We start from the raw sequence: 27,176 nt of genomic DNA, 5'->3' as shown, positions 1-27,176 counted from the left end.
AGAGAGAGAGAGGGTGGGAGGGGAGAGAGAGTGCACCGCTCAGCAGAATCTCTCTCTCTTTCGCAGCGCTCACTCGCTCTTTCCACAGAACCAAACGTCGGCTTCAGGCGGAGCTTCCAGATGGAGCTCCAGCGTCGCGCAAAACCTGCTCCTTCGTCGTTTCCATGGAGACGCAATGGCGTTACCGCTCGGCCCGGAATGTTCCGCGGCGTCCGCTCGGAACAGCTTAAAAAAGAAGAGATAGACAAAAACGTGCATTCTTTCCATGTGCGTAGTCGCCTCTCCGCAGAGCTGACCGGTAACTCGGCCCGTCGGCGTCTCTGCGGACCAGGAAAGTTATACAGCGCTCCTTTAACCTGAAAACAACACAGATGAGGTATAAAGAAAGAAAAGTTTACATATTAAGCCGATATTTGTCAGTCGATAAATAAAACGATTAAAACGCACGTTAAACGCACACGTTATCGGGCTGTTGTGGCTGATAACCGATATTTGTCGATACTCACTGTACGTTAAGGTTTAAAGTTCATACTAAGACCCACAAGTCTATGTTAAATGACAGGAAAGTTCACACATTAGATTAATAATTACTTACATGATTGTGTTTGAACATACACACATATTTTAGTCTAATTGCTGTTTTATTATTTTTTTCAGGAAAGTTTTATCTATTGATACTGTTCAGAATTATTTGTTTTATTTATTTTATTTTATTTATTTTATTTATTCAGAAAGATTTTGTCTCTATTGATACTTTTTAAAATTGATTGTTTCTTTTTTATTATTATTTTATTTATTTTTGTTAAATTTTTTAAAGAACAAAATGAAAAAATGAAAGGATTTTTTATTTTTTTTATGAACAAACGATAAACCAAACAAAACCAGAGAGACTACAACAACAACAACAAATCAAAACACATCCGACAAAACAACATAAACTAAAGCTCGTGTAAATCCAAACCACTCCGTGGTCCGTGTCAGATGTATGACCCTCACACTCCAGGGCGTGTCAGTGGTCCGTGTCAGATGTATGACCCTCACACTCCAGGGCGTGTCAGTGGTCCGTGTCAGATGTATGACCCTCACACTCCAGGGCGTGTCAGTGGTCCGTGTCAGATGTATGACCCTCACACTCCAGGGCGTGTCAGTGGTCCGTGTCAGATGTATGACCCTCACACTCCAGGGCGTGTCAGTGGCCGTGTCAGATGTATGACCCTCACACTCCAGGGCGTGTCAGTGGCCGTGTCAGATGTATGACCCTCACACTCCAGGGCGTGTCAGTGGTCCGTGTCAGATGTATGACCCTCACACTCCAGGGCGTGTCAGTGGTCCGTGTCAGATGTATGACCCTCACACTCCAGGGCGTGTCAGTGGTCCGTGTCAGATGTATGACCCTCACACTCCAGGGCGTGTCAGTGGTCCGTGTCAGATTTATGACCCTCACACTCCAGGGCGTGTCAGTGGTCCGTGTCAGATGTATGACCCTCACACTCCAGGGCGTGTCAGTGGTCCGTGTCAGTGGCCGTGCCAGATGTATGACCCTCACACTCCAGGGCGTGTCGCTGTGTTCTCTGCAGGACCCTCGCAGACCCTGGAGTCCCGCCGAGGACGGCCTGAGCTCAAAGCGGTCCCGGGACGACGGCCTGGTCCCGCTGGTGATCCCGGTCTCGGTCCCGGTCCGGAGACCCGAGTCGTCCCCCGAGTCCAGGGAGGAGCCGGCCCTGGTGTCGGCCTGGGACCCGCGGGACCCCGGGCGGCTGGACCACAAGCCCTCGGTGATCGTGACGAGGAGACGGTCGCTCAGGAACTCGGCGTCGGACAACTCTGAGCAGGTTCGGTTCTTTCTTTTTAATGAGTGTGAGATTTAACGATTGGTCGCGCTTGTTGAGACCGTGACGAGCACCAGCGACATGTGCCTGTTCCTCACGTTTGTGACCGACTTTATGAAATATGCATGAAAAATAAAGATCTAAAAGTTATTCTCATTTTAGTTTGTTGGACGATAGATGGAACTTATATTGTGACCTGAATATTCAAAAAAAATCCCTAAAACAGGTGTAATAGTTGTATCTCCCTCCTCCCCGTAACGCTCCTCCCCGTAACTCCCTCCTCCCCGTAACGCTCCTCCCCGTAACGCTCCTCCCGTAACGCTCCTCCCGTAACGCTCCTCCCGTAACGCCCCTCCCGTAACGCCCCTCCCGTAACGCTCCTCCCGTAACGCTCCTCCCGTAACGCTCCTCCCGTAGCGCTCCTCCCGTAACGCTCCTCCCCGTAACGCCCCTCCCGTAGCGCTCCTCCCGTAACGCTCCTCCCGTAGCGCTCCTCCCGTAACGCCCCTCCCGTAGCGCTCCTCCCGTAACGCTCCTCCCCGTAACGCTCCTCCCGTAACGCTCCTCCCGTAACGCTCCTCCCGTAACGCCCCTCCCGTAGCGCTCCTCCCCGTAACGCTCCTCCCGTAACGCTCCTCCCGTAACGCTCCTCCCCGTAACGCTCCTCCCGTAACGCTCCTCCCCGTAACGCTCCTCCCCGTAACGCTCCTCCCCGTAACGCTCCTCCCCGTAACGCTCCTCCCCGTAACGCTCCTCCCCGTAACGCTCCTCCCCGTAACGCACCTCCCCGTAACGCACCTCCCCGTAACGCTCCTCCCCGCAACGCTCCTCCCGTAACGCACCTCCCCGTAACGCACCTCCCCGCAACGCTCCTCCCGTAACGCTCCTCCCCGTAACGCTCCTCCCGTAACGCTCCTCCCGTAACGCGCCTCCCTTGACGTTGTTGAAACGTCTCGGTTGAGAAACTACATTTAGGATTGTGATTTATACAATATTTATTAAATCAAATGTATTAAATAACAACTTCAGACAGAATCGCCTTAAGGTTTTTTTTACTGACATGCGTTTTCTGACCATTTCTGCTTCGGGCCCCCAAAAGGCCAGCAGCGGCCCTGAGAATCATAAAAGTCGTGTCGATTATAAAAACATGCTCTGTCCCGACCAAAGTGACACAAAAACAGTTCTTATTCTAATAAATTCATAATCATCACAGTAATACTTTAATAACCTGAAGAACTGCAGATATTTGTACTTGTTACTACCGTTAAAATTGCTCGCCGTTTAATCTCTCTCTTTGCGGCCGGCAATCGCGGTCACGACCCAGATTTCCCGAGCGGTCGAGATTGCACTTTCCGCTGCAACACCCGTCCTCGCTGACCCCGATCTCGTGACGTCAGCGGCCAATCGGAGAAGGCCAAAGTGACGTCCGGCGCGCGCTCCCGTACTTTCGGTTTCACGTTGGGGTGAAATCGGGGCGGGGTCGGGGTGGGATTTGCGGCGTGTTCCCTTTTGTCCCAGATACAGAGATTAAGGGGGTTTAGCTGCGACCGGACCTCACTTTGGGATTAGAGCGCTGGGCGGGGTTCACACGAGGGTCACATGGTTTTGGCTCCGCCTCAGAAACGCCACCATAAAAACGCTCTTTCATCACTGAAGACGTCACGATGTCTGATGTCGGTGTTACGATTATTGTTGGGAAAAATGTCACGATTTAACCATTATTTACGATTATTATTGAGACTAAACAACAGTGAAATCTTTAGTTTTCTGTCATTCTCGTGCTCTGACATGTTCCTCAGGTTTGTGAAACTGAACTTTCTGAAAGACAAAATAAAGTCAAATGTGACAGAAACAGATATAAAAGTTACATTTTATTATTATGATAGTTCATATAGTTATTATGATTATTCTTGTTCTTATTCTTATGATTCTTATTGATATTATTCTGTTTCAGTTATTATTATGGTTATTACCGTATTTTCCGGACGATAAGTCTCACCAGCCAAAAATGCATAATAGAAAAGAAAAAACATATATATATATATGACAGAATAATAATAGTATAACTATGTAAGTATAAATATAAAGTTGCACCCCGGCCAAAACGGTGAAAAAGGTAGGTAAATTCTTATTTTTTTTACTTTGAAGGCAAAAAAAAAATATCACAATTTTGTCATTTTTTGAGTCGGAGTGACCGTCAATGACTGAAAACGTCATTCTCAACCCGATCAGGAAACTAAATCTCACGATTTTAAGATATTTCGACCTTTTGTACGCCGCTATCCTTTATTTTGGTAGCGAGGCGAGCGGGGGGAACATGCGGGGGCCACGAGCGCCGCCATGTTTGTTGTGATGACGCTGCTGGGCGTGTTTCAATCCCAGAATGCATTTGCTTAAGTCAAATTTCACTCCCTGACAGAGCCTGGCATTACTATGGACATGTCAGTGGCGCCGACAGAGGCAAACCAACTTGTTAAAGGAAAAATGACGATTCCTGCGCACGCTCTGTTTGTTACAGAAACATGTGGAGGACTGAAAATAAAGACGCACATGTGTTATGCGGTGCGTTATCAGTCCTTTGAGATGAAAGATGGGTTTACCAGCGTACATACTGTTATTGTTATTATTGTCGGTGTAGTCCCTCTACACCTGGAGTGTTCCATTCTAGAAAAAGTTATTTTTATTTTTTTTGTCAGTGTTGTTTATTATTGTTATTATTATTCATCTTTACATCCGTCCCGCTCTAAATCACATTTGCGTTGCAAAGTCATTCCTCTCGCGGGTCGGACTTCCTCTCGGACTTCCTCTCGTGGGTGGTCAGACTTCCTCTCGCGGGTCAGACTTCCTCTCGCGGGTCAGACACACTTCCTGTGACTCTTTGGTGTTCTCTCCCTCAGAACGGCGGCGACGGCTCACACGACGACGACGCCAAGAAGGCCAAGCGCCGGCCGCGGCCCGAGCCCCTCTTCATCCCTCCCCCCAAACCCGCCCTGTTCATCGCCCCGCCCCTTTATGCCTCCATCACGCCGTACCAGTCGCACCTGCGCTCGCCCGTCCGCCTGCTGGACCACCCGCTGTCCGTGCCGCCGTACACGCCGCCGCCCATCCTCAGCCCAGTCAGGGAGGGCTCGGGCCTCTACTTCTCCACGTTCCTCTCGTCCGTCTCGGCCGGCGTCCAGGGAATCCCGCCTGCCACGCCCAAGTCGGCCACCAGGAGTCTACTGCGCTCCAGTAAGTGCGGCGGCGGCGAGAGACAACACGCCCGCGATTCCGATGCTGATGATGGGACTTTTAGAGGACATTTATAGATAAGATAAGATAAGATAATCCTTTATTGTCCACACATGGGGAAATTTCATTGATACAACGCAGCAGATACAGAGGAAAAGGACAGATCACAGAATATAGGAAGTTTAAAAAACACTCTCAATAGAAGAACTCTTATAAACAAAAACTCCTATAGACAAAACCTCCCATTTCCCTAAAAGGGATGGAGGGGGAAAATGAGCATGTCCGCCGGGATAACGTGACGATCTCTGGGTAAGACGATGGTTCTCCGCAGTTTCATGAGTTCCTCCTTTGTATAAACACGTTCCGTACGGCGCCGGTGGCCGGGGGGCGCGGAGGGCCAGCGCGGGGGGGCTAGCTCGGAGCTAGCGCACATCACGACGACACGACGAAAAACACTCCAGCCGAACAAAGTCGAAACAAGTTGAATCAAAGCGTTTCCAGCGCGTGTCCCGATCGTACAAATAAAGTAGAAAAAAATGTACAAAAGATAAAGCACAATAAGTGTGAAAAAAATGTGAGAAAAAAACACGGAGCGTTGCACCGGGCTGTCAGCTGGACCGGCGCCTTTGTGACATTTAACAGGACACTTATAGGACATTTATGGGATTTTTAGAGGACATTTAAAGGACATTTATAGGGCTTTTATAGGACATTTATAGGAAATTTACTGGACATTTATTGGACATTTATAGGACATCTACATGACTTTTATAGGACATTCATAGGTCATTTATAGGACATCTACATGACTTTTATAGGACATTCATAGGACATTTATAGGACATCTACATGACTTTTATAGGACATTTATAGGACATTTATGGGACATATATAGGACATCTATAGGACTTTTATAGGACATCTATAGGTCCTTTATGGGACATTTATGGGACTTTTATAGGACCTTCATGAATGAATGAGTAACTACTTGTTTTAGAGAAAAGAGAAATACTCCTTATATACTCGAGTACTTCTCAACACTAGATAATAGTACTTTTATTTACGTTTCCATGTTGTCTTAAACTGATAAAGCTCAAGATCATTTCAAAAACAGTTCAGAAAATGTCGACTTTTGCCCCGTTTATGTCAGAATAAATTGTTTTTTTGCGCTTTCTGTTCTTTGTGCATGTTTATTATTATTTATGCATTATTAAAGTGTGATTTTTTTTCCCTGTGTTTTCCAGACAGCATCGACTTAACTCCTCCGGTCCTGACGTCGATCGGAGAGGCCACGCCCGTCAGCCTCGAGCCGTGAGTGTTTCGTTTCGTTCAAATCCGATACGCAGCGGTTTGTGGAGTTCTAGATGCGTTTGTCACGGATTATCCCGACATTCTGTATCATTTTCATTCATGTCACGCGTAGAATATTGCTCGGGTTTTCCACGCCGCTCGGAAAACACGGAAAACGCCAAGAACAACAACCAAAAAGACTGTTTTCCAGACGTGAAATACGCGTTGGAAAAGGTGAAAAAAGCGAGAAATGTCCTTGAAAAAAACAATGTTAAATGCAGTATAATTTTGTTTTTGCGATAAATTAACACAGATAGAGTTTCTGGTGTTGTTTTACTTAAATTTGTTCCTCATTAGCGCAGAAACAACACGATGCTCGTCGTTTATTGGACAGCCACTGGACCGTAACTTTACAAAAACGACTAAACATAATTCTGTCTGTTTTTAAAATTAAACCCTCTCGAAACGATGTGTGCGGACAATCAAAACCGGACAAATAAACTCAATTATTGCAGTTTATACACGTGCGTTACACGTTTACTACACGTGAACGATGTTTTTGAATGTAGATTGTGTTATTTTGCGGTCTTTTCCTCTTCCTGGTTTCTGCTGCTTCACTGTCAAGCGGCGTTTGAAACATTTTCAAGCGTTAACGACGTGAATTGCGCTCGCATCTTACTCAAAAATCTCATCTAAAACTCACTAAAATACAGGAAATTGCTTCTATTATTCTGTATTTAGCTTCCGCCGACTCGTTGCTAATCTTCCTGAGGTCCATGAAGTGTAAAAGAAAAGTACAGTAAACATTACATTTGCAGATATTGTACCATTTAAACGTTGGAGAGACACACAAATACATAAAGACGTGTCATAATGATCAGGCCTTTACACATTAGACACTTAAAGTCAAAAAACATTCAATAAAAACTCTCCAGCGCGACAAAACATGATTTATTTATTCCCACGGAGAGAAACAAAAATATAAAATAACATATAGAAGATGATATTGTCTTCATTTTACTGTCTTTATCGACAAAACTCCTGCGGCGGCGGCGAGAGACAGCACGCCCGCGATTCCGACACTGATGATGGGACTTTAATGGGACTTTTATAGGACTTTTATAGAACTTTTACAGGACTTTTACAGGACTTTGATAGAACTTTTACAGGACTTTTACAGGACTTTGATATGACTTTTACAGGACATTTATAGGACTTTTAGAGTACTTTTACAGGACTTTTACAGGACATTTATAGGACTTTTAGAGTACTTTTACAGGACTTTTACAGGACATTTATAGGACTTTTAGAGTACTTTTACAGGACTTTTACAGGACTTTGATAGAACTTTTACAGGACTTTTACAGGACTTTGATAGGACTTTTAGAGTACTTTTACAGGACTTTTACAAGACTTTGATAGGACTTTTACAGGACATTTATAGGACTTTTATAGAACTTTTACAGGACTTTTACAGGACTTTGATAGAACTTTTACAGGACTTTTACAAGACTTTGATAGAACTTTTACAGGACTTTTACAGGACTTTGATAGGACTTTTAGAGTACTTTTACAGGACTTTTACAGGACTTTGATAGGACTTTTACAGGACATTTATAGGACTTTTATAGAACTTTTACAGGACTTTTACAGGACTTTGATAGAACTTTTACAGGACTTTTACAGGACTTTGATAGAACTTTTACAGGACTTTTACAGGACTTTGATAGGACTTTTACAGGACATTTATAGGACTTTTAGAGTACTTTTACAGGACTTTTAACAGGATTTTTTTAACACAATGTAATATAATGTTAATAATTAATTTATGTTAGTGTGAGGTCTTGTTATTCTAGTTCTGATAAAACTCAATATCATTCTAAAACGGATCAGGAAAGGTCAAATTGTTGTGGCTCAGTAAACGAGCCACAACAATTAATAAATATATCGCAATGTTTATGCGATATATTTATTAATGAGAATCTACTTATTTTAACATTGTCTTTATCGACAAAACTGTTAAAAAAAAAGTTTGTGTGTTCTTTAAAAGCCTGAAATTGGACAAAACAAACCCGTATTTTGAAATAATTGCCACGAAATCGTAATTCGGCGCCGGTTTGAATCCTTTTTCTCTGCGCTTCCAGTCGCATCAACATCGGCTCGCGGTACCAGGCCGAGGTCCCGGAGCTGAGGTCCCGGGCCGCGGTGGACCAGGACCAGCACAAGGCGGCGCTGCTCTGGGCCCCACTCCGGGAGGTGGAGGAGAACCACGGCTACCAGCAGAAAAGTACGACCCACGTCCACTTTGTCATTGTAGATTTATGATTTTAGAAGAAACTAGACGTCCGTTTGTGATTGTAAAAGTCCAAAATCACGGCGCGCTCGCTCTCCCGTGAGTCATCGCTGTAGTAAAAGTGATGAGTGAACTCTCCACTTCCTGCAGAGCTGTTCTGACTCATTTCTGCTCCGCTTTCTCCTTCTTTTTGGTTTTTACAGTGCAGACCGCGCTCTCGCCGTTTCCTCTGACACACTTTTTACAGTGCGCGCCGTCTTAATGAATTGTTTCCCGGTTTGAATTCAATTGTTCAACGGAAAGAAGAAACGGTTCCATAAAAGGATAAATACACATAGTAAAAACACAATTACAGACATGAATGGATAAAAGAAGTAAACAAAAAGAAATTTAAACACGATTATTAGAAGTCTGTTTTTGTGTCGTTTTATTTGTTTTTAAAAGCGGAACGAGGCAACCGCAGCTCCGTTATGAAGCAACAGCTAATTTAACTTTTTTATATATTTATTTATCACAGTAAGTCAGTATAATCACATACAAAAACATTTAACATTGCCAAATATTTTTTTAAAAGCCAGGGTTTCTCAGGAGAGTTGTCTTCAAGGCTGGCTTTCCACCCCAGGGCAGCAGGGGGCGATGACGGGCCCTTCAAATGCCCCTAAAGCACATATTTAACCATCAGAGGGAGTTACAAAGATGTTCAATAAGATATTTCTGCTTCAATAAGACAAAAAATAACTCAAATGGAAAAGGGGGAAAGAGGAGGAGGAGGAGGAGGAGGAGAGGGAAAGAGGGTGATAGGTAGAGAGGAAGAGGAAAGGGAAACAGAAAAGAATAGCTGGAGAAGAGAGGGAAAGAGGAAGGAAGAGGTGGCGAAGGAAAAGGGGAGGAGAGGGAGAGATGAAGAGGAAAGAATAGCTGGAGAAGAGGGGGAAAGAGGAAGGAAGAGGTGGAGAGGGAGAGGAGGAGTAGAGGGAGAGAGGAAAGGAAAAGAGGAAAGAATGGCTGGAGAAAAGAAGAGGAGGAAAGAATAGTTGGAGAAAAGAGAAGGAGGAAGAATAGCTGGAGAAAAGAGGGAGAGGAAAGGGAAAGAGGAAAGAGGAAAGAATAGCTGGAGAAGAGGGAGAAAGAGGTGGAGAGGGCAAAAAGAGGGAGGAGAGGGAGAGAGAGAGGGAAAATAGCTGGAGAAGAGAGGGAAAGAGGAAGGAAGAGGATGGGGACAGAGGAAGAGGAAAGGGAAATTGGAAAGAATGTCTGGAAAAGAGAGGAAAGAGGTGGAGAGGGAAAGAGGGGGAGGAGCAAAAAGAAAGTGAGGTGTGTCATGCTGAGTGGGAGGGAGGAGGGAGAGTGGTAATGACGATGACGAGGGCCAGGGTTTCTCAGGGGAGTCGTCTTCGAGGCTAGTGTTCCGCCCCAGGGCAGCAGGGGGCGACGATGGGCACTTCAAACACCCCGAAAACAGATATTCAACCGTCATAAGTACTTATAAATACGTTTAATAAGATAGTTCAGACAAAAATGAACTCGAATGGAAAGTTGTGACTGATCGGTGAATATTTTGTTGCGGTGAATATTTTGAATCCTTTTCCCGGCGGCGTTCCTCACCGTTCTTGACGTTTATCCATGTTTGTGTCTTGCAGTCCAGGACCTGATGCATTTGGCCTGTTCCAGCGTCTTCTCTGGAGGAGGAACCAACCAGGAATTGGCGCTGCACTGTCTGTTCCAGTGCAGAGGAGACGTTCTGGTGAGGCCCGCCATTGGTTTACCGTATTTGCCAAAAAATGCATAATAGAGAAGAAAAAAACATATATAAGTCGCACTGGAGTATGAAATGCAGTTGCAAGTGTGAAAATAACAAATAATATTACATATAAGTCGCACCCTGGCCAAAACTATGAAAAAGGTGACTTATAGTTCGTAAAATACGGTATATTATGAAGTCGGACATGGGAGATATATAGGCAGAAATGGAGAAAATCACTGTTGTTTTTTTGCAATCTTTAATGTCAAGTATTTTTTCTACAATAAAACGAATAAAAAGGCTGTGAAATGAGCTGCTAAAGAATAAAAACAAGCTCGCCGTCTTTAAAAAGGACAAGAATAATGTGGTATTTCTGCACGTTTTGTTTTCTTTAAAGTCCGAGCGCGTTTTGTACAGGAACTGATTGTCTTTAAAAAGAACTTGGACAGCATTTTTAAACAAAAAAGGATCAACAATTTGAGATTTTCCATCAATTCTACACTTTTATGTTGTGGAAAATGGATTAAAATGTCTCAAAAATGTTCGTTTGACCCGTCGACTTCTAAACAAATCATTAGCTGCAGCTTTAATTGGAGGAAAACTTAATCTATAAAAAACACACTCTCAGAGGACAAAAACAACCGTGTTCGTTGTAAAAAATGAATATCTCTGTAATTTATTGATTCTCTAACAGCAATGAGTCCAAAATGTCCTGAACGTGCCTCTAAATGTCTTTTGCGAGGCACCGAACGCCATTATATTTCAGATTCGACTCAACATTTTGCCCAAGTTTGTCCCAAAATGTTTGTAAAGTTTATAATTGTACTTCCTGGTTGGACGTGAGCACAGATATGACACAAGTAGAGGTGATTCCGCAGCTGTTACCATAGCAACCAGACTGTAAACAAGAGCCAAACTCCACATAAATGACACAACAGTTCTGACCTGACACACAATAAGACCAAAGAACACCTTTATTTAGTCCAACCATGGTTTAAACTGTCTCTGTGTCGCACACTGATGACATCACAGAGGGAGTCAGCTCCACAGGTTCTTTTCCACCAAACTATGCCAGAATTAGAAAAACAGCAGAACCTTTAAATGAACTTTAACCTTCACAGTTGTGTCCTAAAGTGACAAAATATACAAGATTTTAACATTCATTTTGTGCAGCTTTATCCACTTATAAATGATCTAGTTAATTGGACTAATTGTGACAAGTCGATTATTCAAATTATCATTAAATGTTTATAATCGTTCTCTGGACCAAACAGACTCTGAAACACAAGACAAAAGACCACAAAGACAATGGCATTATGATTTTCCCTGTATAGAAAAATAAAATTAAATGGAATTTAAAAAAATGAAAATAAAAATAAATAGAATAAATAACATAAATAAATAAAATACAAATAAATAAAACATAAATAACAATTAAAAATAAAATAAATAAATGTCCGAACTGTTCATCAGTAATACACTTTCTTAGTCACCATTTTACCACCTTTATTTGCTTAAAAGTGCATTAAAGTTAAGTTTCGATGTTCAGTAGAACTCCTCTTTACTCGTCGACTACTTCAGCAATAAAAACACCTGCAATTGAGAAACCTAAGTGTGTGTTGTGAAGTTTTATGTTGTTCATTTAAACGTATTTCTTCTGTTTTCAGGCCGCTCTGTCGCTGATGATGATGAGAAATCCAGTTTTTCCCAAGTCGCATCATCTGTCCAAATACCACTACTCAGGTAAGACCGCCACGAATACACGTTTACTGAGCCATAAATGCATAAGACAACCTTTAAAAGTCAAATAAAACATTCTGAATCCCTGAACCGAGGCAAACGTGAAGCGGAACATGATGGAGAAACTGGGATTGACCTCAGAATGTCACATAATATGACAAATAGAGATGGTTTTGTCACAGTAGAAACACTCGAACACGTGTGAGTGACGGGTTGAACATTAGAATATTATTGTATTATTATTACATTGCAGAATATTATGTTTATTTAATGGGAGATTTTGACAGTTTTAGCATTTTTATGAAGGTAATGATCCCGATTTTTAGTACAAACCCGACTGTTTATCTGCAGATTTATGACATACTTCACCACAAATTGTACGTTTATGAGTTTATAAAGCCTAAACTGACATTTCTTCTCTGGATGTCGAATCATTCGGACGACGGAACGTTTTAAACTAAATTTTCGACATTTTTGTGGCGTAAGTGGTTCATGAAAGAGCTGTAATTATTCGGGTAATAAAATGGAAAATGTGGCGAAATCTCTTTACGGAACAGTTCAGCAGTTCATGTTCCAGAACACATCGTGAAACATTTGCAAATCCAGCCACAAATCAACTTCTTGGCTCAAACTTTAACCAGCGCGAAAGGAAAGTGTTTTTATCCAGATTCAAATGTGGATTCTGCAGAAATGTGTTTGTCTTCTTCTGTTTCTGCTGCTGCCTGGACTTTAAACCAGGCTCTGTCCATTTAACGGCCACAGCTGAGGGAGAGGGAGGGGGCGGAGACGGAGGAGGAGGGGGAGGAGTTAGAAAGAGAAGGAGCGAGGGAGGGTGAAAGAACAGTGGAGGGCGAGAGTTAGAGAAGAGCAGGAGGTGGAGGAAACGAGAGGGATCAAATAAAGGGAAAGGGCGCAGGGAGCGGGGGGGGGGGGGGGGGGGAGCGTGAGAGACGGAGGGGTTTGTGGGAGGAGAGAAAGAGGGGGAGGAGCAGGATTGTGACAGTGAAAAAGCAGGTTGGGCGGCGGCGGCGGCGACGGCTTCTGGTTAATCCTGCTCAAGAGACAAGGCTTTCTTTGTTTGTCCCTCATGTTTCAGTCTGAGTTTATAGAGAGAGAGAGAGAGAGAGAGTGGGGAGAGAGTGAAGAGAGAGAGAGAAGAGAGAGGGGGAGAGTGAAGAGAGAGGGGGAGAGAGTGAAGAGAGAGAAGAGAGAGAAAGAGGGGGAGAGTGAAGAGAGAGAGAGAGAGAGAAGAGAGGGGGAGAGATTGAAGAGAGAGAAGAGAGGGGGGAGAGAGTGAAGAGAGAGAGAGAGAAGAGAGGGGGGGAGAGAGTGAAGAGAGAGAGAGAGAAGAGAGGGGGGGAGAGAAAGAGAAGGGGGGGAGGGAGGGACGGACTATTGTGTGATTTGGGGGGAGGCGGGGTTGAACTTAAACCCCGCCCTAAACAGAAAAGTGTCAGATTCCAGAGCGAAAGACACAGCTGACAGGGACAACAACGAAGCCGAGCGTCTGGTTCCGGTTGCCTCAAAAACGCCGAGCTCCACTTCCTGCTTCATTCTTACGGCTGGAATAAATCAATAAAGACAAAGCGGAGAGCGAGTTCCAGATGGATAATCACAGGGAGCATGTTAAAACCTAAGTAACATGTAAATAGTTCACAATTTCTTCATAATGACACAGGTAGAGGTGGTTCCACAGCTGTTACCATAGCAACCAGATTGTAAACAAGAGCCAGACTCCACATCAATGACACAACAGTTCTGATCTGACACACAATAAGACCATAAAACACCTTTATTTAGTCCAACGATAGTTTAAACTGTCTCTGTGTCGCGCACTGATGACATCACAGAGGGATTCCGCTCCACTTCCTGTCACTTTAAACACTGATTTTGCAGAATTTCTCCACAAACTGCAACTTAAGGGAAGTCAAACTGTGATGAACATTTACCACAGGTTCTACTCCATTAAACTGAGTCAGAATGATCAAAACCTTCATGGAGACTTCAACATTCATACGCACTCTGTCTGTGACTCTCTCCATTCTCGGGAAAAGGTTAAATTCTCAACACGGACTTTGTTTACCACAATGATGATTTAAAAACGATTTATTTTTATACAGAACAACGCAATTTTAAACACAAAATAATAGTTACCACCATGTAATAGAAAAAAACATAATTTTTTTTAATTTTGTTTCATTTTTCAAAAGAAACAAATGGAATCACAAAACAAGAACACACACAAACATCAACTACACATTTAAACCAGTTCAGTCCAAAGTCAAATTTGTCTGTTTCCAAATTAAGTTCGAATGTCATTTTTTCCATTTGCCTGATGTCTGTCCCTCTCTCAGTCAAATCAAATCAAATCAATTTATTTTTGTAAGGCCCAAAATCACAACAACAGTTGCCTCTGAGGGTCACAGGGAGAAAGTCCTTGATCGTCGGGTTTTTTGGTTCATCCGTTTCTTTGCGTACGTTCCAGAGGTGTCCATTCATTGCGTCCATGGCAGGAGTTCTGGACATAGTTCCCGTTGTTCTGTCACTTTGGAGACTTCAGACCGTTTCCGTGACGATGTTCGCTGAATGTCGGCTCTAATCGCGTCTTCCTGTGTCGCGTTCAGGGTCCGACGACTGGAGCGCCGCCGAGAGACGACAGTTCAACAAAGGCATTGCCGCCCACAAGAAAGACTTCTTCATGGTCCAGAAGCAGGTACTGGACCGAGGCTCGCCCTGACCCCTGACCTCTGACCCCTGACCTCTGACCCCTGACCCCTGCAGCTAGCCTGAGTGCGAGTGAAGTCAACTCTGTCCTGGAGCGCGTGAGAGGGAGGGGGGGAAGAAGGATAGTGGAAGGAAGGACCGGTCCCTCTCTCGTCCCTCTCTCGTGTCCCTCTCTCGTCTCTCGTCCCTCTCTCGTGTCCCTCTCTCGTGTCCCTCTCTCGTGTCCCTCTCTCGTCTCTCGTCCCTCTCTCGTGTCCCTCTCTCGTGTCCCTCTCTCGTCTCTCGTCCCTCGTCCCTCTCTCGTGTCCCTCTCTCGTCTCTCGTCCCTCTCTCGTGTCCCTCTCTCGTGCCGCTCTCTCGTGTCCCTCTCTCGTCCCGTCCCTCTCTCGTCCCGTCCCTCTCTCGTCCCGTCCTTCTCTCGTCTCTCGTGTCCCTCTCTCTCGTCTCTCATCCCTCTCTCGTCCTCTCTCGTCTCTCGTCCCTCTCTCGTCCCGTCCCTCTCTCGTCTCTCGTGTCCCTCTCTCTCGTCTCTCATCCCTCTCTCGTCCTCTCTCGTCTCTCGTCCCTCTCTCGTCCCTCTCTCGTCCCGTCCCTCTCTCGTCCCTCTCTCGTCCCGTCCCTCTCTCGTCTCTCGTGTCCCTCTCTCTCGTCTCTCATCCCTCTCTCGTCCTCTCTCGTCTCTCATCCCTCTCTCGTCCTCTCTCGTCTCTCGTCCCTCTCTCGTCCCGTCCCTCTCTCGTCTCTCGTGTCCCTCTCTCTCGTCTCTCATCCCTCTCTCGTCCTCTCTCGTCTCTCGTCCCGTCCCTCTCTCGTCCCGTCCCTCTCTCGTCTCTCGTGTCCCTCTCTCTCGTCTCTCATCCCTCTCTCGTCCCTCTCTCGTCCCGTCCCTCTCTCGTCCCTCTCTCGTCTCTCGTCCCTCTCTCGTGTCCCTCTCTCGTGTCCCTCTCTCGTCTCTCGTCCCTCGTCCCTCTCTCGTGTCCCTCTCTCGTCTCTCGTCTCTCGTCCCTCTCTCGTGTCCCTCTCTCGTGTCCCTCTCTCGTGTCCCTCTCTCGTCCCGTCCCTCTCTCGTCCCGTCCCTCTCTCGTCCCGTCCTTCTCTCGTCTCTCGTGTCCCTCTCTCTCGTCTCTCATCCCTCTCTCGTCCTCTCTCGTCTCTCGTCCCTCTCTCGTCCCGTCCCTCTCTCGTCTCTCGTGTCCCTCTCTCTCGTCTCTCATCCCTCTCTCGTCCTCTCTCGTCTCTCTCTCGTCCCTCTCTCGTCCCGTCCCTCTCTCGTCTCTCGTGTCCCTCTCTCTCGTCTCTCATCCCTCTCTCGTCCTCTCTCGTCTCTCGTCCCGTCCCTCTCTCGTCCCGTCCCTCTCTCGTCTCTCGTGTCCCTCTCTCTCGTCTCTCATCCCTCTCTCGTTCCTCTCTCGTCCCGTTCCTCTCTCGTCCCTCTCTCGTCTCTCGTGTCCCTCTCTCTCGTCTCTCATCCCTCTCTCGTCCTCTCTTGTCTCTCGTCCCGGAGGCGTTTGGCGTTCCGTGTCAGGACATATGAACCCTTTTGTCTCCATCGTCTTCTTTGTTTTCACTTCATATCTTCTCGTATCGAGTTTTAAATTGACCTTTAATTTCAGAGAAGACGTTGAACTTTGTGCCGGTTTTTGTTTCACGTGGACCGGCCCGGTAACCGTGGAGACGTGGACTGTAAACGCTCATGTGGCGCTTTTTGTTTCCCAGGTTTGCACGAAGTCGGTGGCGCAGTGTGTGGAGTTTTATTACACGTACAAGAAACACGTGAAGGTCGGGAGGAGTGGGGCCCTTCTGTACGGAGAGAGCAGGAGCGCAGAGGAGGAGCCCGAGCACAAGGTGAGGAGGAGGAGGAGAGAGCAGGAGCGCAGAGGAGGAGCCCGAGCACAAGGTGAGGAGGAGGAGGAGGAGAGAGCAGGAGCGCAGAGGAGGAGCCCGAGCACAAGGTGAGGAGGAGGAGGAGAGAGCAGGAGCGCAGAGGAGGAGCCCGAGCACAAGGTGAGGAGGAGGAGGAGAGAGCAGGAGCGCAGAGGAGGAGCCCGAGCACAAGGTGAGGAGGAGGAGGAGAGAGCAGGAGCGCAGAGGAGGAGCCCGAGCACAAGGTGAGGAGGAGGAGGAGAGAGCAGGAGCGCAGAGGAGGAGCCCGAGCACAAGGTGAGGAGGAGGAGGAGAGAGCAGGAGCGCAGAGGAGGAGCCCGAGCACAAGGTGAGGAGGAGGAGGAGAGAGCAGGAGCGCAGAGGAGGAGCCCGAGCACAAGGTGAGGAGGAGGAGGAGAGAGCAGGAGCGCAGAGGAGGAGCCCGAGCACAAGGTGAGGAGGAGGAGGAGGAGAGAGCAGGAGCGCAGAGGAGGAGCCCGAGCACAAGGTGAGGAGGAGGAGGAGAGAGCAGGAGCGCAGAGGAGGAGCCCGAGCACAAGGTGAGGAGGAGGAGGAGAGAGCAGGAGCGCAGAGGAGGAGCCCGAGCACAAGGTGAGGAGGAGGAGGAGAGAGCAGGAGCGCAGAGGAGGAGCCCGAGCACAAGGTGAGGAGGAGGAGGAGAGAGCAGGAGCGCAGAGGAGGAGCCCGAGCACAAGGTGAGGAGGAGGAGGAGAGAGCAGGAGCGCAGAGGAGGAGCCCGAGCACAAGGTGAGGAGGAGGAGGAGAGAGCAGGAGCGCAGAGGAGGAGCCCGAGTACAAGGTGAGGAGGAGGAGGAGGAGAGAGCAGGAGCGCAGAGGAGGAGCCCGAGCACAAGGTGAGGAGGAGGAGGAGGAGAGAGCAGGAGCGCAGAGGAGGAGCCCGAGCACAAGGTGAGGAGGAGGAGGAGAGAGCAGGAGCGCAGAGGAGGAGCCCGAGCACAAGGTGAGGAGGAGGAGGAGGAGAGAGCAGGAGCGCAGAGGAGGAGCCCGAGCACAAGGTGAGGAGGAGGAGGAGAGAGCAGGAGCGCAGAGGAGGAGCCCGAGCACAAGGTGAGGAGGAGGAGGAGAGAGCAGGAGCGCAGAGGAGGAGCCCGAGCACAAGGTGAGGAGGAGGAGGAGAGAGCAGGAGCGCAGAGGAGGAGCCCGAGCACAAGGTGAGGAGGAGGAGGAGGAGAGAGCAGGAGCGCAGAGGAGGAGCCCGAGCACAAGGTGAGGAGGAGGAGGAGAGAGCAGGAGCGCAGAGGAGGAGCCCGAGCACAAGGTGAGGAGGAGGAGGAGAGAGCAGGAGCGCAGAGGAGGAGCCCGAGCACAAGGTGAGGAGGAGGAGGAGAGAGCAGGAGCGCAGAGGAGGAGCCCGAGCACAAGGTGAGGAGGAGGAGGAGGAGAGAGCAGGAGCGCAGAGGAGGAGCCCGAGCACAAGGTGAGGAGGAGGAGGAGAGAGCAGGAGCGCAGAGGAGGAGCCCGAGCACAAGGTGAGGAGGAGGAGGAGAGAGCAGGAGCGCAGAGGAGGAGCCCGAGCACAAGGTGAGGAGGAGGAGGAGAGAGCAGGAGCGCAGAGGAGGAGCCCGAGCACAAGGTGAGGAGGAGGAGGAGGAGGAGAGAGCAGGAGCGCAGAGGAGGAGCCCGAGCACAAGGTGAGGAGGAGGAGGAGAGAGCAGGAGCGCAGAGGAGGAGCCCGAGCACAAGGTGAGGAGGAGGAGAGAGCAGGAGCGCAGAGGAGGAGCCCGAGCACAAGGTGAGGAGGAGGAGGAGAGAGCAGGAGCGCAGAGGAGGAGCCCGAGCACAAGGTGAGGAGGAGGAGGAGAGAGCAGGAGCGCAGAGGAGGAGCCCGAGCACAAGGTGAGGAGGAGGAGGAGGAGAGAGCAGGAGCGCAGAGGAGGAGCCCGAGCACAAGGTGAGGAGGAGGAGGAGAGAGCAGGAGCGCAGAGGAGGAGCCCGAGCACAAGGTGAGGAGGAGGAGGAGAGAGCAGGAGCGCAGAGGAGGAGCCCGAGCACAAGGTGAGGAGGAGGAGGAGAGAGCAGGAGCGCAGAGGAGGAGCCCGAGCACAAGGTGAGGAGGAGGAGGAGGAGAGAGCAGGAGCGCAGAGGAGGAGCCCGAGCACAAGGTGAGGAGGAGGAGGAGAGAGCAGGAGCGCAGAGGAGGAGCCCGAGCACAAGGTGAGGAGGAGGAGGAGAGAGCAGGAGCGCAGAGGAGGAGCCCGAGCACAAGGTGAGGAGGAGGAGGAGAGAGCAGGAGCGCAGAGGAGGAGCCCGAGCACAAGGTGAGGAGGAGGAGGAGAGAGCAGGAGCGCAGAGGAGGAGCCCGAGCACAAGGTGAGGAGGAGGAGGAGAGAGCAGGAGCGCAGAGGAGGAGCCCGAGCACAAGGTGAGGAGGAGGAGGAGGAGAGAGCAGGAGCGCAGAGGAGGAGCCCGAGCACAAGGTGAGGAGGAGGAGGAGAGAGCAGGAGCGCAGAGGAGGAGCCCGAGCACAAGGTGAGGAGGAGGAGGAGAGAGCAGGAGCGCAGAGGAGGAGCCCGAGCACAAGGTGAGGAGGAGGAGGAGAGAGCAGGAGCGCAGAGGAGGAGCCCGAGCACAAGGTGAGGAGGAGGAGGAGAGAGCAGGAGCGCAGAGGAGGAGCCCGAGCACAAGGTGAGGAGGAGGAGGAGAGAGCAGGAGCGCAGAGGAGGAGCCCGAGCACAAGGTGAGGAGGAGGAGGAGAGAGCAGGAGCGCAGAGGAGGAGCCCGAGCACAAGGTGAGGAGGAGGAGGAGAGAGCAGGAGCGCAGAGGAGGAGCCCGAGCACAAGGTGAGGAGGAGGAGGAGAGAGCAGGAGCGCAGAGGAGGAGCCCGAGCACAAGGTGAGGAGGAGGAGGAGGAGGAGGAGAGAGCAGGAGCGCAGAGGAGGAGCCCGAGCACAAGGTGAGGAGGAGGAGGAGAGAGCAGGAGCGCAGAGGAGGCTTAATTGTTTGGTTGATGTCCCTCCCTCTTCTCCCTCTTCTGAATCGTTACATTATTTTTGTATTTTTAACTTAAATATTCAACAGAAAAATCCACAAATGTTTCTCTGATCGTCGTTTATTTCAGTGACAAGTTCAATATTCATCTCTCTCCCTCTCCCTCTCCCTCCCTCTCTCTCTCCCTCTCCCTCTCCCTCCCTCTCTCTCTCCCTCTCCCTCTCCCTCTCCCTCTCTCTCTCTCTCCCTCTCAGGGCTCTCAGCGACTCGAGGAGGACAGCAGGAAGTGGGAGGGGTCAGCCGACAGGAAGCAGGAAGTCGCCCACACGTTCCAGCCCACGGACAATAACGTGAGTCCAGCTGGAAGCGCCGAACAGACGAGCGAGCGAAAGCGACAGGGATCGAGTCGTTCAGAACGTTTTGTGCAGGTTTAAACCGCAGCGTTTACAGCGTTTAGACAGAGTGAGACCTCCTGTAACACGTCACCTCCCCTTTAAGCTGCAGGAGGGCGGAGTCCATACAATCAAAGACGAGACTGAGACGAATCAATTCCGTTTGTTTTATATTTAAAGTCCACGTGACGGTTCTGCTGTTTTTCTAACTCAGTTTGGTGGTAAAATGAGAGTTTAAAGTGACAGGAAGTGGAGCTGAATCCCCCTGTGATATCATCAGTGTGCGACACAGAGACAGTTTAAACCATGGTTGGACTAAATAAAGGTGTTTTATGGTCTTATTGTGTGTCAGGTCAGAACTGTTGAGTCATTTATGTGGAGTTTGGCTCTTGTTTACAGTCTGGTTGCTATGGAAACAGCTGTGGAACCACCTCTACCTGTGTCCAACCTGGAAGTACAATGATAAACTTTACTCAAACGGGCCAAATGTTGAGTCAGATCTGAAATATAATCATGTTTATTACGTTTTAGTCAAACGTGTGGTTTTTATGTCGTATGGACTTTAATGAATATATATTTGTATGAGCCCAGGACAGTAAACAATATGTATTTAACACATTTTAATGAATATCTGTATTCTTTCCATCACCTGATATTTAAACTATTACTACTGTACGACCTGCATCGTTTACGTCCAGGAAAATAATAACAAAACCGATTTTATGTGTTTTTAAATGAGAAGAGAATAAAATATAATTTTAAAAATCTCGATCGTATGAAGGGGAAAAGCCTCAGATACAGGAGTTTGTCTTGAATCGCATGTTGTTTTGTTGTCAGTGTGTTATTTATGCCGTGTGTGTCGCCCCCTGGTGGACTGAAGAAAATCAGTTACAAAAATATCCGAGTTTATCGTCCATGAAAACAAACGTATAGGTCAATCTCAAGCTTTAATACTTGGGTAAAGTTTATTTATTTATCTAATTTTCTTTTATTTTTTTATTGATTGGTTGATTTTTTTAAATTTAGTTTTTAATTTATTTCTATTTATTTTTTATTTATTTATTTGTACTATTTTATTTATCGGTTGATTTTTATTTAGTTTTTAATTTGTATTTATTACATTTTTTTTATTGATTGGTTGATTTTTATTATTTATTTAAATTTTTTTATTGGTTGATTTGTATGTATTTGTTTTTTTATTGATAGGTTGAGATTTATTTAGTTATTTATTATTATTATTTATTTATTTGAATTTTATTCGTCAGTTTTTTATTTAATTTTTTGTATTTATTTATTCATATTTTTTAATGTTTTAATTTAGTTATTCATTTAATTAGTTTTATTTATATATTTATTTGACAGGGACAGTATTTCTCTTGTTTTGAGCATATTTTCACTGCTTTGAAGTAAAACTCTCAATGGAACGAACATAAATACTTCTTGTTTCACTCAAAATAAGTCAAAAACAAGGATTTTCTAGCTTGAAAAATGCTGTTACGCTTGAAATAAGGACAAAGCTCTTGACAAACTTGATCAAAACACACTTAAATAAAGAAATACTTCTGAATTCAACCACGTTCAAACTCATTACAGAGTTAAATTGGACACGGGACAATAAAAAGCTGGTTTAAAGTGACTTCCTGAGGCGTTTATGTTCTGTTCATTCTCTTTATCGCCCCCTGTCTGTCCAGGCCGGGACCGTCCTGATGCCGCAGCCCCTGGAGGAGCCGCCACAGCGAGTCGCTCCTCACGCTCCTCTTCACCCTCTTCATCCTCCTCTTCCTCCGTCCGTCCCTAAACCTCGGTACGAACCACAGCCAAGGAAACCCAGTCCCACCGCCGGCCACAAGGGGGCGACGGCGGCAGGAGCGGTGGCAGGAGCAGTGGCGGGAGCAGTGGCGGCTCCGGAGGGAGAGTTTCCCTGTAAGAAGTGTGGCAGGTCAGTGTTTTCTCTCTTTTATCACCACATTTAAGCTCATTTTATCCCACACGTCAATAATTAGACCTGATTTATGATTAAATGTGCCATTTGTTTCCAGTGCAATAATCTGAGAACACCAGAAATCAGATAATGATCAGATTTTACACGTCACATAAACGACAATCTAGAGTATTATTAGAGTATTTCTCTTGTTTTGAATAGATTTGGAGTAAAAGTGCCAATAGAACGATCATAAAATATAGTTTTTTTCTCAAAATAAGTCAAAGACGAGCGTTTAAGACCAGTTTGAATAAATCCTGATATTAAAAAGTACTTGAATGACGTGATTTTTATCTGAGTTTGAGTTTATTCTTTCTTATTTCAAGAACAGGAGTTTTTTCTCCTCACGATCTGAGTGAGAAAACACTTGCCTTTTCCCTATTTTTGAAGCAAAACGACACATTTTTTGCGCGTTTCATTCTATTTAATTCACTCAAAAACAAGATAGAAACGACTTATATCAATCACTGTTTAACTCGCTGTCTCCGGTGCATTTACACGTATTTTCCAGAGTATAAGTCGCACCAGCCAAAAAATACATAAAAGAAGAAAAAAACCTATATAAGTCGCACTGGAGTATAAGTCGCATTTTTGGGGGTAATTAATTTGCTAAAATCCAAGACCAAGAACAGACATTTCATCTTGAAATACAGTTTAAAATAATAATAACAGATGAGAGAACATGGTGAATAGGTGTACGTATGCTAACGCTAACACCTTCAGCTACATGATGTATGCTAACGCTAACACTTTCAGCTACATGACGTATGCTAACGCTAACACCTTCAGCTACATGACGTACGCTAACACCTTCAGCTACATGACGTATGCTAACGCTAACACCTTCAGCTACATGACGTATACTAACACCTTCAGCTAATGACGTATGCTAACGCTAACACCTTCAGCTACATGACGTATGCTAACGCTAACACCTTCAGCTACATGATGTATGCTAACGCTAACACCTTCAGCTACCTGACGTATGCTAACGCTAACACCTTCAGCTACATGACGTATGCTAATGCTAACACCTTCAGCTACATGACGTATGCTAACGCTAACACCTTCAGCAACATGACATATGCTAACGCTAACACCTTCAGCTACATGATGTATGCTAACGCTAACACCTTCAGCTACATGACGTATGCTAACGCTAACACCTTCAGCTACATGACGTATGCTAACGCTAACACCTTCAGCTACATGACATATGCTAACGCTAACACCTTCAGCTACATGACGTATGCTAACGCTAACACCTTCAGCTACATGACGTATGCTAACGCTAACACCTTCAGCTACATGACATATGCTAACACTAACACCTTCAGCTACATGACGTATGCTAACGCTAACACCTTCAGCTACATGACGTATGCTAACGCTAACACCTTCAGCTACATGACGTACGCTAACACCTTCAGCTACATGACGTATACTAACAGCTTCAGCTAATGACGTATGCTAACGCTAACACCTTCAGCTACATGACGTATGCTAACGCTAACACCTTCAGCTACATGACGTATGCTAACGCTAACACCTTCAGCTACATGACGTATGCTAACGCTAACACCTTCAGCTACATGACGTATGCTAACGCTAACACCTTCAGCTACATGGCGTATGCTAACGCTAACACCTTCAGCTACATGGCGTATGCTAACGCTAACACCTTCAGCTACATGACGTATGCTAACGCTAACACCTTCAGCTACATGACGTATGCTAACACCATCAGCTACATGACGTATGCTAACGCTAACACCTTCAGCTACATGACGTATGCTAACGCTAACACCTTCAGCTACATGACGTATGCTAACACCTTCAGCTACATGACGTATGCTAACACCTTCAGCTACATGACGTATGCTAACGCTAACACTTTCAGCTACATGACGTATGCTAACGCTAACACCTTCAGCTACATGACGCATGCTAACGCTAACACTTTCAGCTACATGACGTATGCTAACGCTAACACCTTCAGCTACATGAGGCACAGACAGAACTGTGGTAAGTGTCTGGTATGTTAACGTAACATATGAACAGTTATTCAGATAACTATAGCATAAAGAACATGCTAACAAGTTTAGCAAAGCATCAGCTCACTAAATCTGATGCTTTGCTAAAGTTGTTAGCATGTTCTTTATGCCCAATCACTAAATCCATTGAATTCTTCTTCCTCTGTCACTTCTAAACAACTCCACAAACTCCGCCCTCTTGTGGTTGTCAGTGTGAAAATAACTAATAATATCACATAAGTCGCTCTGGAGTATAAGTCCCCGGCCAAAACTATGAAAAAAGATGCGACCTATAGTCCAGAAAATACGGTAATATTTCTTTAAAGTTAAACGAGCGTAGAGCGTCTACTTTACGGTGCATTTACGCGTCAGATCTGCCTCCCCAGGGTCTTCTACAAGGTGAAGAGCCGCAGCGCGCACATGAAGAGCCACGCCGAGCAGGAGAAGAAGGCGGCGGCGCTACGACAACGGGAGGCGGAGGAGCGAGCGAGGGCCGTCGCCGCCGCCGCCGCGCTGGCTCAACGGCACAACGGCACGCAGCGGGCGGCCGGCGGCGACAGCACCGACAGCGACGAGTCCACGGACGGCGAGGACCGGGACGACCGCGACTGGCGCTGAGACCGCCGAGGGGGAGGAGCCTGACCGCCGAGGAGGAGGAGATGGAGGTTTGGGGGAGGAGAGAGGAGGGAAAGACATCAGGGAAACTAGTGAAAGAGTGAGAGAGAATGAGAGACGGGGTTCCTATGTTTTAAATAACAGAATAATAAGTCGTGTCTGTCGTGTTTTGAACGTCTTAAAATGCGATTTTTCGAAGGAACGAGCAGAAAATGTGTCGTTTTACTAAAAAAATAAAAGAAAAATATGAGTTTTTCTCACTTAAAATGAGAAAACAAACGCTCGAAATGCTCGGAATACGATTAAAAACGACCACGAACGCTACTTAATTCAAGCGCTTTTTTTTTTTTTCAGTTTAATTTTTTCATTTTTTTCCCGGCGTTTAAACTTTTCAACATTTAGCACCGATTTATTCACCGATGCATTGAAAACGGCCAATTTAAATTTAGCAGTTAAAAAAACAAAAAAAAAGACTGAAGACTCCGCCGCGGCTGTTAATCGACCAATCGTAACGTCACCGTTTTCTGGACTCTAAAAACACACGGCGATACTTTTTATGGCAATTATTCAATCAAAATGGCAAAAAAAATATTTAAAAATTCCATCAATAATATGCTATTATATTTAAAGTCCTTCAGTGACATATTTACACCTTTATTTGCCTGAGAAACTGTAAAAACAGGAGCATTTTTATACTTTTATTTAAGACTAAACAGGCAAAACCTTTTTGTCCTTTGTTTATTTATTTTTTCTTTTCTTTTTTTTTGTCAGTTTTGCCCAGGTTTTAATATTTAATTGAATCCACGTCATCTTTGGATTTCTCTGGGACATTCTTTAGGTTTTCACTAAACTAAACCTGATTTATTAAAACTTTCATTGTAAAAGTTGAGGCGAAGCCAATTTTCAGGGTTAAATTCACAATCAAATCCCATAATCCCCTCAGGAAATGTATTTTGTGTCTAAAATGTCAAACAAAACAAAGCAAGACATTTAAACATTTAAACCTGTCACGTTTTTCAGTTTTACATCACTTCAAAAATGGGACAAAACTGTGAGCAAACTTACAACTAAACCTGGACCAGAACCAGACTCAAACCGGGCTCGAACCGGACTTAAACCGGACTTAAACCGGACTTAAACCGGACGTGAACCGGACTTAAACCGTACTTAAACCCGACTTAAACCGGGCTCAGATCGGACCAGAACCGGACTTAAACCGGACTTAAACCGGACTTAAACCGGACTTAAACCGGACTCAAACCGGACCAGAACCGGACTCAAACCGGACTCAAACCGGACTTAAACCGGACTCAAACCGGACGTAAACCGGACTTAAACCGGACTTAAACCGTAATTAAACCCGACTTAAACCGGGCTCAGATCGGACCAGAACCGGACTTAAACCGGACTTAAACCGGACTTAAACCGGACTCAAACCGGACGTAAACCGGACGTAAACCGGACGTAAACCGGACGTAAACCGGACATAAACCGTAATTAAACCAGACTTAAACCGGACATAAACCGGACGTAAACCGGGCTCAGACCGGACTTAAACCGGACTTAAACCGGACTTAAACCGGACTTAAACCGTAATTAAACCCGACTTAAACCGGGCTCAGATCGGACCAGAACCGGACTTAAACCGGACTCAAACCGGACCAGAACCGGACTTAAACCGGACTCAAACCGGACTTAAACCGGACGTAAACCGGACGTAAACCGGACGTAAACCGGACGTAAACCGGACTTAAACCGGGCTCAGACCGGACTTAAACCGGACGTAAACCGGACTTAAACCGTAATTAAACCAGACTTAAACCGGACATAAACCGGACGTAAACCGGGCTCAGACCGGACTTAAACCGGACTTAAACCGGGCTCAAACCGGGCTTAAACGAGGGCTAGAGCGACCGCAGCCTTACGTCCCAAACAGGGGTCAAGTTACACACAAAATGCCTTATTTTTACCCAAAATGTTTTTAATAATGAATGTTTTTCTTACATTTCTAACCGTAAACTTGACATTTCAAATCAAACCTCTAAATTAAAGACGTTCTGGTTTTTACCCGCAGTGCCTCGCTTTAACCTTTCGCGATTTGGAAAAAAAGAACACTCAGAATAAATGTCTTTTTATTATCTTTCTTTCTGAACTCCCGGTTAAAGGTGTTTACGCTGGAACCCCGGTGTCGCCTACGTCTCGATTTCCCTTTTAACTCACAGGGCTTTCTCACAACAAGCCACGCCTCCTCGACTCCTCCCCTCTCTCAGAAGAAGCACTTTGGACGTTCTCGCTTCACGCCACGGAGACGACCACGAGAATCCTTTAAACTTTTCACACAAACACAAAAAAACGTCAAAATCGAGCCACGAATATTTTTTTGTATTTTTTTCTTCGCTTTTTAGGGCTTGAAATATTGATAAAAACTCTTATTTTGATGCGTTTTTTTCCGCAAACTTTGTGCCCGACTTCA

General features: G+C 46.4%; 1 protein-coding gene across 1 annotated transcript in view; it reads left to right on the top strand.

Moving 5' to 3' along the window:
- mideasb (mitotic deacetylase associated SANT domain protein b) overlaps nucleotides 1–24,760 on the top strand; it is a 39,687-nt gene extending 14,927 nt beyond the window's left edge. The window contains exons 3-13 of the mRNA XM_072457054.1: nucleotides 1,578–1,832; nucleotides 4,727–5,060; nucleotides 6,305–6,371; nucleotides 8,495–8,637; nucleotides 10,284–10,387; nucleotides 12,052–12,127; nucleotides 14,749–14,837; nucleotides 16,565–16,693; nucleotides 19,937–20,032; nucleotides 21,766–22,013; nucleotides 24,475–24,760. Of these exons, the coding sequence (XP_072313155.1) occupies nucleotides 1,578–1,832; nucleotides 4,727–5,060; nucleotides 6,305–6,371; nucleotides 8,495–8,637; nucleotides 10,284–10,387; nucleotides 12,052–12,127; nucleotides 14,749–14,837; nucleotides 16,565–16,693; nucleotides 19,937–20,032; nucleotides 21,766–22,013; nucleotides 24,475–24,706 (1,773 nt within the window). The 3' untranslated portion in view covers nucleotides 24,707–24,760. The remainder of the gene's footprint in view (nucleotides 1–1,577; nucleotides 1,833–4,726; nucleotides 5,061–6,304; nucleotides 6,372–8,494; nucleotides 8,638–10,283; nucleotides 10,388–12,051; nucleotides 12,128–14,748; nucleotides 14,838–16,564; nucleotides 16,694–19,936; nucleotides 20,033–21,765; nucleotides 22,014–24,474) is intronic.
- Nucleotides 24,761–27,176: the final 2,416 nt, after the last annotated feature.

Source organism: Eucyclogobius newberryi, unplaced genomic scaffold (assembly GCF_026437365.1).
Source record: "Eucyclogobius newberryi isolate DKJ021-1_F unplaced genomic scaffold, fEucNew1.0.hap1 SCAF_21, whole genome shotgun sequence".
Classification (NCBI taxonomy): domain Eukaryota; kingdom Metazoa; phylum Chordata; class Actinopteri; order Gobiiformes; family Gobiidae; genus Eucyclogobius; species Eucyclogobius newberryi.
The sequence above is the reverse complement of the archived record's forward strand: the minus strand, read 5'-3'. Positions and strand labels throughout refer to the sequence as shown.